This window comes from Schistocerca serialis, chromosome 2 (assembly GCF_023864345.2).
Source record: "Schistocerca serialis cubense isolate TAMUIC-IGC-003099 chromosome 2, iqSchSeri2.2, whole genome shotgun sequence".
Taxonomy (NCBI): domain Eukaryota; kingdom Metazoa; phylum Arthropoda; class Insecta; order Orthoptera; family Acrididae; genus Schistocerca; species Schistocerca serialis.
In genome coordinates, this window is record NC_064639.1 from 288603473 (window position 1) to 288616637 (window position 13165).

The 13165-nt window shown below is 42.8% G+C and overlaps 1 protein-coding gene across 1 annotated transcript in view; it reads right to left on the reverse strand.

Annotated features, from left to right (window-relative positions):
• LOC126455913 (homeobox protein unc-4 homolog) overlaps positions 1 to 13165 on the reverse strand; it is a 476524-nt gene that overhangs the window by 31136 nt on the left and 432223 nt on the right. Inside the window, exon 9 of the mRNA XM_050091671.1 lies at positions 8264 to 8388. Within this exon, the coding sequence (XP_049947628.1) occupies positions 8264 to 8388 (125 nt within the window). The remainder of the gene's footprint in view (positions 1 to 8263; positions 8389 to 13165) is intronic.

A 13165-nucleotide genomic window follows, 5' to 3' on the forward strand; every position in this document is an offset into this window, starting at 1 on the left:
GCAGTTGTAGGGGAAGGAGTAGAAGAAAAGGTTAGAGGAGAATATGGGCTTGGGACAAGGAATGAAAGAGGAGAAAGACTAATTGAGTTCTGTAACAAGTTTCAGCTCACAAGAGGAGGAGGTATACTTGGAAAAGGCCGGGAGATACGGGAAGATTTCAATTAGATTACATCATGGTGCGACAGAGATTCCGAAATCAGATACTGGATTGTAAGGCGTACCCAGGAGCAGATATAGACTCAGATCACAATATAGTAGTGATGAAGAGTAGGCTGGAGTTCAAGACATTAGTCAGGAAGAATCAATACGCAAAGAAGTGGGATGCGGAAGTACTAAGGAATGTCGAGATACGTTTGAAGTTCTCTAACGCTATAGATACAGCAATAAGGAATAGCGCAGTAGGCAGTACAGTTGAAGAGGAATGGACATCTCTAAAAAGGGCCATCACAGAAGTTGGGAAGGAAAACATAGGTACAAAGAAGGTAGCTGCGAAGAAACCATGGGTAACAGAAGAAATACTTCAGTTGATTGATGAAAGGAGGAAGTACAAACATGTTCCGGGAAAATCAGGAATACAGAAATACAAGTCGCTGAGGAATGAAATAAATAGGAAGTGCAGGGAAGCTAAGACGAAATGGCTGCAGGAAAAATTGTGAAGACATCGAAAAAGATATGATTGTCGGAAGGACAGACTCAGCATACAGGAAAGTCAAAACAACCTTTGGTGACATTAAAAGCAACGGTGGTAACATTAAGAGTGCAACGGGAATTCCACTGTTAATTGCAGAGGAGAGAGCAGTTAGGTGGAAAAAATACATTGAAAGCCTCTATGAGGGTAAAGATTTGTCTGATGTGATAGAAGAAGAAACAGGAGTCGATTTAGAAGAGATAGGGGATCCAGTATTAGAATCGAAATTTAAAAGAGCTTTGGAGGACTTACGGTCAAATAAGGCAGAAGGGATAGATAACATTCCATCAGAATTTCTAAAATCATTGGGGGAAGTGGCAACAAAACGACTATTCACGTTGGTGTGTAGAATATATGAGTCTGGCGACATACCATCTGACTTTCGGAAAAGCATCATCCACACAATTCCGAAGACGGCAAGAGCTGACAAGTGCGAGAATTATCGCACAATCAGCTTAACAGTTCATGCATCGAAGCTGCTTATAAGAATAATATACAGAATAATGGAAAAGAAAATTGAGAATGCGCTAGGTGGCGATCAGTTTGGCTTTAGGAAAAGTAAAGGGACGAGAGAGGCAATTCTGACGTTACGGCTAATAATGGAAGCAAGGCTAAAGAAAAATCAAGACACTTTCATAGGATTTGTCGACTTGGAAAAAGCGTTCGACAATATAAAATGGTGCAAGCTGTTCGAGATTCTGAAAAAAGTAGGGGTAAGCTATAGGGAGAGACGGGTAATATACAGTATGTACAACAACCAAGAGGGAATAATAAGAGTGGACGACAAGAACGAAGTGCTCGTATTAAGAAGGGTGTAAGACAAGGCTGTAGCCTTTCGCCCCTACTCTTCAATCTGTACATCGAGGAAGCAATTACGGAAATAAAAGAAAGGTTCAGGAGTGGAATTAAAATACAAGGTGAAAGGATATCAATGATACGATTCGCTGATGACATTGCTATCCTGAGTGAAAGTGAACAAGAATTAAATGATCTGCTGAACGGAATGAACAGTCTAATGAGTACACAGTATGGTTTGAGAGTAAACCGGAGAAAGACGAAGGTAATGAGAAGTAGTAGAAATGAGAACAGCGAGAAACTTGACATCAGGATTGATGGTCACGAAGTCAATGAAGTTAAGGAATTCTGCTACCTAGGCAGTAAAATAACCAATGACGGACGGAGCAAGGAGGACATCAAAAGCAGACTCGCTATGGCAAAAAAGGCATTTATGGCCAAGAGAAGTCTACTAATATCAAATACCGGCCTCAATTTGAGGAAGAAATTTCTGAGGATGTGCGTCTGGAGTACAGCATTGTATGGTAGTGAAACATGGACTGTGGGAAAACCGGAACAGAAGAGAATCGAAGCATTTGAGATGTGGTGCTATAAACGAATGTTGAAAATTAGGTGGACTGATAAGGTAAGGAATGAAGAGGTTCTACGCAGAATCGGAGAGGAAAGGAATATGTGGAAAACACTGATTAGGAGAAGGGACAGGATGATAGGACATCTGCTAAGACATGAGGGAATGACTTCCATGGTACTAGAGGGAGCTGTAGAGGGCAAAAACTGTAGAGGAAGACAGAGATTGGAATACGTCAAGCAAATAATTGAGGACGCAGGTTGCATTTGCTACTCTGAGATGAAGAGATTAGCACAGGAAAGGAATTCGTGGCGGACCGCATCAAACCAGTCAGTAGACTGATGACAAAAAACAAAAACAAAAAAAAAATGAAAAGTTTGTAAAGGACTCAAACACAATAAAGGAAAGCAGGTTGTGATTCTATGGACAAAATAAAGGCAACAGCTGGTGGACGTGAGTGTCTTGATGCTGGTGTGCAGTGCTGTTGGATATGTTATGTATCCCTTATTGAATACGGAATATACCAAGAGATTCGAAATACCGTTTCGTTATTACCTGAAACATTTCGTTACTCGCATGTCTTCTTCCCTGCACGTAGTTCGCGCATGAATCGGGTCGAGACGACTTGATTACTCCAGTTCGTTACCTCGAAGGACTCGCAGTGATGGAAACGTTCGTACTCGCGTGTCTTCTTCCTCGTACGTGGTTCATGTCTACTAGGTAGTTTTCGAATTGCTTTAATTTCTTTCTTTCAGTGGGCCACGCCAGTACTGACACGGAGTACCAAATACTTTCAATCTCCCGCCTTGTTTCCTTTCCCACACGCAGCTCGTTTCCCGGTAGGGCCGAGCCAGCAGTTTTCGTAAGCCTCAAATTCCATCCTCCCAGATGCGTTTCACGCCCTTCTCTGTTTCACTTGCAACGATTCCCTCCGCACGACAAATCACCGTCTTTTACATTACCCAGGGTGTTAAATGGGGCTTCTCATGCTTTATGGCGAGTGGCCGGAACCCAGCAACTGACGTCCGACCACCATATGGAGCCGTTACTTGCCACTGCAGAGTCGATCGCTTTTTCTCATTTTGTAGTTGCACTACAAAATGAGAAGCAAATTGTGTGATTTCTTTTCAGAGATGAGACAAGAAATAAAGCAAAGTGTGATACGTGTCGGTGATCATTTTCAGTCAGAAGAGTGTCCGAAACAATTAAAATACATAAAAAGAGCTGGCCATTCGCGAGTAGGACTTAGCATGTCTACAGACAGTTCATTCATTTCCGGAAACGAGAATCACGGCGATTATTGTCTGTTATCGACATTTATACTGGCTCAAGATATCGGTCCCAGAGATTCCAAGACTTCCGAGAATATTTTAAATTCAAATTTGAAGTCAGATAACAAATAAAAAAAGAAATATTTTTGTGTGATATAGTTACAAATTAACAATTTTCTGTTGTTTTCCTTTACTTGCACTGTGAGACATTTCTTCTTGACATATTTCGTGATACTACGTCTAGGGGAAGTACCCTCTAGGTTTTAATGAGTGAGTTTGCGAGTATCAAATATGTGACATAAATGGTCTGCGAGGTGCTGGGGTGGAGAAAAGTTTGTACCTCTTGAATTCAGACGGATTTTGCATGAGAGAGACATGCACTCGACCCCCTCCTTACCTACCGGCTAATTAATTATGCGCACAACGGTAACGGAAGAAAATGATGGTGGCCCCTGCTAGTTGGTAAAATAGGAAGTGCAAAATCAGAATAATTTAATAAAAATCGTAATCTACTCAGAAAAAAGAGAACTTTATCATAATAAACAACAGGAAATGGGATTCTGCGTATACCTACGAAATGATATGCGAATCCTGATGATGCAGGCGCCGACTTCTGCCGTGCAGCAACTCTGTGTCAACTCCTGGCCGCGAAGGCTGTCCGAGAATTCTAAGTTCTTCCGAAAACGAGCGACCAAGTCGCAAGACCGTCCGACTCCGAGGAAGATCAGATCCCGACTTCCTCCTCTGTGATGCGATGCAAGAACGAAGCCAGCATTGCAAAACTCCCTACTCTCCTCGAAAACAGCGAATCAGCATTCAGTTCTGATTCCAAAATTCCCCCACACTGTCTCGGAACATCATTCGCACCAATAGCGACCGTTCCCTCCAATTTCGAGCAGGGTTTTATGACGTCAACTAGCCTCAGTTTAAGTTGACCAATCATGCCTCTGCTATTCAGGAAAGGGAACTGAATCTGCCGTTTGACCGGCTACGAAAACAACCTGCCTAGACCATCGGCCATCCGGCGCCAGACAGTCGCACCCAGCAGGGCGCGGTCTACAAGTATTCTCAGAATCATGAGGACAATGCAGTCAGTCGGTGCCAGGAATCTTCGTTCCGGACACGCCGGAATGGTAAACACATAAACTGCGGCGACACTCAGACGTCTCGCAGGTCGTTTCGCCCTGCATACAATAGGCGAAACTCGACCGACGTCAGTCGTTCCACCAGGCGCTTAAGCCTATTGTATGAATCCCTCAGAATTCAGGGAAGTGCAGCCCCCAACCGGAAGTGCAGTGTGCCGCGTCCTCCGATGCTTGTCTCGCACAGGCCACCCAGGGAAGTAACCAAACATGCATAGGAATCAAGTGAAAAGTATGTTTGAGCTCTCAGTACAAATACCCTCATTACAATAACCTTATTCGGTCTGTTACTACCGTGCAATGACACATAACATTAACAAAATTGATGAAAATGAGATAACACATGCAAAAGAGGGCATGGAACCTCTCAGGTCGTGTCTTTTGATTGCATTGACTTAAAAGTTAAAGTTGATTATATCACCAAGATTCCCTAGACCTTAGTATACCTGTTCCATAAAAAAAAGGGGTTTCAACAGATGGACGGATGGACAGACAGCCAGCCAGCCTGATAATAAATGACAAAAAATTTCTTTTTCGTATGATATAATTACAAATTAACAATTTTAGGGTTTTTTCCTTTGATTGTAGTGTGAAACCCTGCTTTTTGACAAATGTCATGACTCTACGTCGACGGGATGTAGAAATGTGTGTGAAATCTTACGGGACTTAACTGCTAAGGTCATCAGTCCCTACTTACACACTACTTAACCTAAATTATCCTAAGGACAAACAAACACACACACACCCATGTCCGAGGGAGGACTCGAACCTCCACCGGGACCAGCCGCACAGTCCATGACTGCAGCGCCTTAGACCGGTCAACGGGAAGCACCCTGTTGTTTTCAAGAGTGAGTTTGCGAGTATCAAAATATGTGACATAAATAGCCGTATCTTTTGACTGGATTGACTTAGAAACTTCACTCTTTTACATCACCAAAGGACCGTAGACCTCACTAAGTAGTATAAAGTTCAACTTGGTACGTCTACCCATTCCTGAGAAAACGGGTTTTGAAAAGCCGCACACACAGACAGCCGGACAACGAATTGATCGAATAAGAGTTCCTTTTTCTGACTGAGGAACGAAACCCTAAAACTAATGGCATTCATTGACGAAAGTAACGACTAATAGTTTGTAACGGGTATGTGTCTCGACAATACCGAATCCGCACGGTACAAGATTTATTCGTTACTTTCACAGCCCTATCTGTCTCACTTGTGCATCAAGGACTCTTCAATGGGACATCCCAGTAGGAAGTGGTCAGGTATAGTAGTGGCTATGCTGTGTTGTGTACCCCTGCACGAGGTTAGTCGCATTCGATGATCCAGTGAAATATCTGTTCGGACCATACGCAATGTAATATCGCTGTGTACTTTACACTGCCTAAATTTGCCGCGCAAAGCTAGCAGGGCGTCTGCGACCGCCGGGCCCCTTGGCTGGCACATGTGCTGCCCCATAGCCTGTGTGCAAATGGAATTGCCTCTGGCTGAGCTGTCGGGCGCAGGAGGGAGCACCCCCTTCCCCCCCCCCCCCCCTTCTCCACCGCACCTGGCACCGGCATGGCGCGCGATCAGTTTGCCCGCGTTGCCCGCAAATTGGATAATGGCTTTAAAGTTGATAAGGTACGGCGCCGAGCACAGGTGCGAATTCAGTCCGCTAAATCGATTCCGGCCGGTAACCCAGTTAGGCCAAGTAACAACTTTGGTCCCGTGCCGCGAAAATAGCGTTGTTCGGTGTTCGAGAACGCACGGCCGCACGCGTTCGTACGCGGTCCTAGTTTCTGCTGTCTGGTCGCCGCACACAACGCTCACGTCTCCAACATGCTCACGACCCGCCACCACCCCCAATTTACAGTTATAATTATATTTGGCATTTTGTACTGTTTCCTACAAATTTAGTTATTCGGTTTCCAGTTTTTCTAGTTTCAGTTTTTTACTTCATATTACGCATCACCAAGAAGAATGGAAGGCCGGGAGATAAGTGCTCGGTTCAAAAGGGCTTACGGGAGAGAGTTGTATCTGGAGGATAATGTACATACGAACACATGTTACCTGCCGGTGTTTCAATCTAATGACCAGTTTTAGAATCACGTGAAGGAATGTCCATTAGAGATCGTCATTAGCGGTTCCGGCATCTTCTACCATTTGTGTTGTGAGACATGAGGTTTTATTTTGTGCAGCGTTTATTAATCACCAAAGTAACCACCGTAAGGCTTGGCTAGGACTTGGATGGGTCATCGTCCAGGTCTGTTGAGTGCTGTTGGCAAGCGGGGTGCACTCAGCCCATGTGAGGCCAACTGAGGAACTGCTTGACTGAGAAGTAGTAACAGTGGTCTCGTAAACTGACCATGGCTGGGAGGGCAGTGTGCTGACCACATTCTGCTCCATATCCGCACCCAATGACGCCTAAGGGCTGAGGATGACACGGCGGCTATTCGGTACCCTTGGATCTTTAAAGCTTTTTCGGACGGTGGTTTTGTAGAATTATGGGAGAATCTGTAAATACAGGATGTCACAGGTATAAGTGTAGATATTTTTATATGTGATACATTAACATGTACACACACATCGTTGTCCTGGCTCTTTTTCCTCTCCATCTAACAGTCTTCCCACAAACGTGTCACATAATATACTACCTGATGTTTTCTGCACAATCTAAACTGCAACAGTAGGTGGACTGCAACTGTCAGTACAGGCTAAATGTTTTGAGTCCACGTCTCTACACATCGATACCTGATGTGCTTCCCAGATGAATACAAACATTAATGGCTCGCTCTTTCCAAATGTACCTGGAGATAATAACCAACCTAAAAACAAATGAAGTTAATACTGATGTAATTGTGTTCAGTACACCGTCATCAGTCGCCAGTTCAAATATCTCCACTTATACCAGTTCGCCGCGCGGGATTAGCCGAGCGGTCTAGGCACTGCAGTCATGGACTCAGCGGCTGGTCCCGGCGGAGGTTCGAGTCCTCCCTCGGGCATGGATGTGCGTGTTTGTCCTTAGGATAATTTAGGTTAAGTAGTGTGTAAGCTTAGGGACTGATGACCTTAGCAGTTTACTCCCATAAGATTTCACACACATTTAAACAATTCTATACCAGTTACACCATGTATAGGCGTTGTAGTGACTTACAGATTGTGGAAAATTGAAAGTAGTTTTACTCATGGAATTTTCAATGTTGTATTGTGTAGAATGTCATACGAATTAATAACACATTATACAGTTACACGTCTAAAATACGTTGAGAAACAAACCGGTCGCAGCCATTCGTAACGAAAACAACAATATGGGATTGTGGGTCCACTTTGATGCAAAACACTTTTCTTATTTGTTTATTTATTCCCCCAAACTAGTTTCAGCGACAAATATCGCCATCAGCAGTGGGTTCGTTGATTCTAAAACATGCAGAAATATTGTAATTGATTCTAAAATATGCAGAAATATTGGAATATTGTATGTGTAGTGTTACATGTAACAATGTTTTATAAGTATGCTATTTCTGCATGTTTTAGAATCAAAGAACTCGCTGATGATGGCCATATTTGTCGCTGAAACTGTTCAGGAGAGTAAATAAATAAGAAAAATGTTTTGCATGAAGGAGGACCCAAAATTCCATATTATTGTTTTTGTAAACAAACACGGACCAGTGGATAAATTTCAAGATAAAATTATTGTTTCATAACTATTTCATAACAGACAGAGGTCGGTTTAAATCCCTGCATGTCTAGTACGTGGAGTTTGCGAACAACCGCCTCTGACTGTGAGACTGGTCACAAAGTATTTAGGGATGTGACTGACCTTTGAGTCCCGGGAAGAGCGGTGGCGTGAACTGTGAGCTGAGGTGTGACGTCAAGTGCGGCGGGAAGAACAGAGGAGGCGCTCCTCGCGAAGGTCCCGAGTCCAGAACGGGCCGGAAGCCGCCCCTGTAACAACACCAGAGATCCCGTCACCACTCTGTTGACATTCAGTTTAGCTTACAAAGGGCTTGCCCTGTTCGAGGGGCAAACTGTTGGTTCATTTTCCTATAGAGACAGTAATTTACGGTTAAACAACAGCTACTCAAACTTTTGGAGAGTCTGAATACTGTACGAAAACTATCATCAGTACAAATTTAAGTTACTTAACGAAAGTAAAGTAGCTCTATTTGTACACTGGATATTAATGAAACACAGGTCTTCAATAGTCGATATGTTACGCCACAGAGGTTCTCAGTACAAGCAATGTGATCTTTGGTTGTCAGTAGCATTGTCGTGACATGTGTCACTCACTGAGAAGTAAGTGAAGGAGTCGGGTGTTGGTTACACTGCTGAGTGGTCTGGAAGCAACTAGCAGAACAACAGAGATGCAAATGCAGAGGGTGTTTCCTGGAAATATGATTTTGTAAAGACTGATTTCAGTATGGTGAAAATCTTCAGGTAATGTTTGTCACTGTATTGCTTTCTCGCGCGTAATTTATATGAGTCTGTAAAAGTAAAATTTTCGGTGATTTTCTCTTTATTGGTTTGAGTCACTCAAGAGTTACAGTTTCACTACTCATTCACAATGGCAGTAGTGTGTTGTATGGTAGAGTCATAATTTATTTATAAGGAGTGATTTTTGTAAGGATGGTTGTAATTGCTAAGGAATCAGAGTTTAGCAATGCAGCTTTTGAATGCTACGCTCTATCAATCATTTAAAAACTCGAGTTTCTACCAATGTCTCTTCACGAAAATTTTGTTTTGTAACTGTGTATCGCCGCATTGCGTTTAGGGGAATACAGTTGCTCAAAAAGTAAAGCATGATGTGATTAACATAGTTGATTTTCTTTGCACTGCACTGGAAAAGGTTTATTTTCTTGAACTGGTTTGTTGCTGAACGGCATTTTTATTATTTCAACACTTTCGAGCAATACCGAATTCCCGTTGCCACAAGGTAAGTCACGAACATTTGTTAGGACCAGTTTAACATTACGGTCAGGACACAGTGAGATCATTTACTGTTAAGTTTTGCATTTCAAAATTGTTACAAGGTTCAGTTTAGGTAAAGTTCAGTTTAGATTTCTTTATTTCATTGGACAGTCTTATTCTTACAGTGCAATGTGACATTCGCTTGTGCATCAATTAATGTTTGGAAATTTATTTAGTCAGTTTGCTTACGTAAATTTATAGCGTATTTTAATAAAATCATTTTGGACATGTATTCTTTCAAAATCCGTTTTGTAATTTTATGCAGAACTTTTATTCTGTTAGTTTTGCGTAATGGAACTCCAAGTCGCTTACTGTGATGTCACGAATTGTAGCAATTTCTCTGCACTGCGCTACACAGCATTTCACATGACAGCTTACTTAATGTACAGTTTTACGTTTTCTAATTATTTTTGATAAAAGTTATTTGCAATACAGTTATACAGTTTCACTAGTATTTGGCGATTCTATTAATAGGGTTGCGTTTACGTAATCACACCACTTGCATTGCTCTGGTCCACGTTCAACACAGACGTACATGGAAGCTTAAGATTAGGAAATCAGTTTAGTTTACAACTACATACAAGAACAATATAATAGTTACAACTGTCGCCGCTAGGCGTCTCTAAGTGTCTTTCTACTGCCAGTCACCACGTGGCATCATTGTGCGCGCGTCGGACTGAACGTTATTGCTGATTTCTTTACGAACTGTTTATCTACTGTGTGTGAAAATTTCGAAATGGCTGACTCAAAGGAACAAACGATCTTCATTAAGTTTTGTTTTAAGCTCCACAAAACTACAATCGAAACCCGCAGCATGTTAAACGAGGCTTTTGGTGAGGAAGCTTTGAGCCAAGAAAGAACGTTCGCTTAATTTAAGCGATTTAAAGATGTCCGAGGGTCTGTGAAGAATGATAAAAACTCGGACCAACAGTCATCATGCACAAACCGGAAATGTTAGACAAAGTGTGTTAAGTGATTCACAAGGACAGAAGGCAGGCAATCTATGAAGTTTGCGAAATCGATGCAATTTTGTATGGAGCTTGCCAATGCAATCTAGCCGACGAACGGTTATGGAAATACGGTTCTATTTTGAGCAAACACAGTTCGTGTTAGAAAGCGCAGTTTTCGTATCGTGAAGACGTATGAAAATGCGGAATAAAAAGAAAAATGACAGACTGGAGTAAAATATCTGCAGCACTGCGAATCTCCGACAGCCACATAAACATCAGTATGTGATACTAAGAAAATAAATGAACCCACTGGCGATGGTGAAACTTGACAGAAACACGTTTGGTGTTAAACCCGCTTCTTACAAGGTCCAATTTCTTGCTTTAATTGACTACTCGAGATAAGTGAGCCGGCTGCAGAGCCCCCGGCGTTTTATTCCTGTTCTGAATCTCGCCTGTATTGAATGGTCATTCTCGTTTACACGTCAACGCCGAAACAGCGTCTGGTGTGACAACTGCCTGGTGTGCTGAACGGTGAAAGAGAGACTATGAAGCACCAACCATTCTAAGAAAAAAACTGAAATATTGTAAGAAGATATACGAAGAAGCATTGATGATAAAATTTATTAGAGACCAAAGCAAAATTCGTAGTGGATGTTCTTGTCAGAGGCCGTGTGGTAAATTCTCTACACTCGTGAGAACTAAAAGAATAGGAAAAGCGTCGTCCAAACATATTTGCTCGACAAATTACAGACGTACAAAAACATCAAGCAGTATCTCGAAATAAGCAAACAACCGCTTTTTTACTTTATCCTTTATATTTCGGTTTCTTGCTAAGTGCTAAATAAAATCGAAAATTATTTTTCTCGTCAAATAATACATTAAAACACGTTTATCTGCTTACGTCCCCGTTTATACGCTGTGTATGTTTTCTCTCTGTGCAACGTAAATACCCTTTTCCTTTCAGACATAACATCTCTCGTGTAAGAGGATACTAAAAAGAAAAATAACGTAACCTCGTGTAATCTCTTCAAGATATCATGAAAACAAAGCAAATAACACAAAGATTAAGAAGAAAGGAAACCACAAAATTGATTTCTACAATAGGAATAAGCTCGGCAACAATAGGTTAACTTCCGATGTTAGCAGACGTCTCCACAGTCCCCTGTTAAATCAAACTATAATACTACTGTTGGTTAGAATATGTTGGTTTATGGCACGATATCCGTTAAAGTTTATGATTTGTCATCTCATGATGTCACAGAATAACTGAGGGTAGACCGAGTCTGATGGAAAGAGGTTGTTTAATAAAGTGACAATATAACTGAACAAACCATGATTTTTCATAAGCGCTTTTAGTACAATACCCCCTCCCCCCTGTCATGCCCCACCTCCGCTCCATTCGTTGGCTCCTCGTCTGTGTGCTGTTAACTCTGAGAATACTGAAATTTAATTTCATACAGCGCTGTTCCCAGGAAATAAGAAATGTACACGTTGAATATTGAGAATGTGGCAGAAGGTGTTGTCTGCGTAGCCCCTCTCCCCCACCTGCCTTGGATTTTCCTTCGCGCTCTGGAGACTGCACGTCCCCCTGCATCTAATCTGACGTCCCGCACGTCTGCAGACGTCCTTCCGACTCTCGACAAGGTCTACGTTTCGATATGCGGGATTACTGCCCCCGGTTCTGACACCTGTCGCCAGGCCCCTCCACAGAAGTCCGCTAGCAACCGCTTAGTCATCTTTACACGCTCGTGCTCTTTCGTAGCATGTTTCTGTTTGCTTCACTTACACAGTCTGCATTTTGACAATGTCCAGCGAGGCAACTGTTGTGTTGGCAGAAGAGCCAACACCGTGTTACAACTGCAGGCCGAAATGCACGCGTTTTAGCTCACGCAGGCTGGCGTGAGGAGGGAAGAACTATACTGACGTGAGGTCTGGAACATGACAAGGAATGAGAATTCAGAAAGCGGACGTAATTAGTTTGGTACTTAACTTTAATCCATTAATGATGAACGTCGCTCTTGACGGTACATGATTCACAAAGTATCTGTTCAGAAGACATAGTAACTGAATATGGCGCCTTGCTAGGTCGTAGCAAATGACGTAGCTGAAAGCTATGCTAAACTGTCGTCTCTGCACATGAGAGCGTATGTAGTCAGTGAACCATCGCTAGCAAAGTCGGCTGTACAACTGGGACGAGTGCTAGGGAGTGTCTCTAGACTAGACCTGCCGCGTGGCGGCGCTCGGTCTGCAATCACTGATAGTGACGACACACGGGTCCGACGTATACTAACGGACCGCGGCCGATTTAAAGGCTACCACCTAGCAAGTGTGGTGTCTGGCGGTGACACCACAGCAACACTGACCCTACGACTTATCTTACCACAGAGGATGGAGAAAGACAAAATCACATCCTTAGCGATTACAGTAAAGACGAAACTACCCGCCCGGATACGGGAGAGCGCTAAAGCGCCCGCTTCCGGGACACGGGGACGAGAGCTTCTCTCTATCGGATCTTCCCGTCGCTTTACCGACGAAGGCTGGAGCGCTGGCTAGCCTGTATGTGCTTTTCCGGCGGTTTTCCACATTCAGGTAGGTTGTCCACATTCTGCCTTACATACACGCTACACTAATATACGTTACGACAAAAAAATAACGACATGTTGCGAAGGTGTAATTGTAATGAGACGCAAATCGGTAGAAGCGATGTTCATGTACAGACAAAAAAAAAATGATTACAACTTCAGAAAAATCGGATGGTTAATTCAAGAGAAAGAGCTTCACAAACTGAGCAGGGCAATAACGCG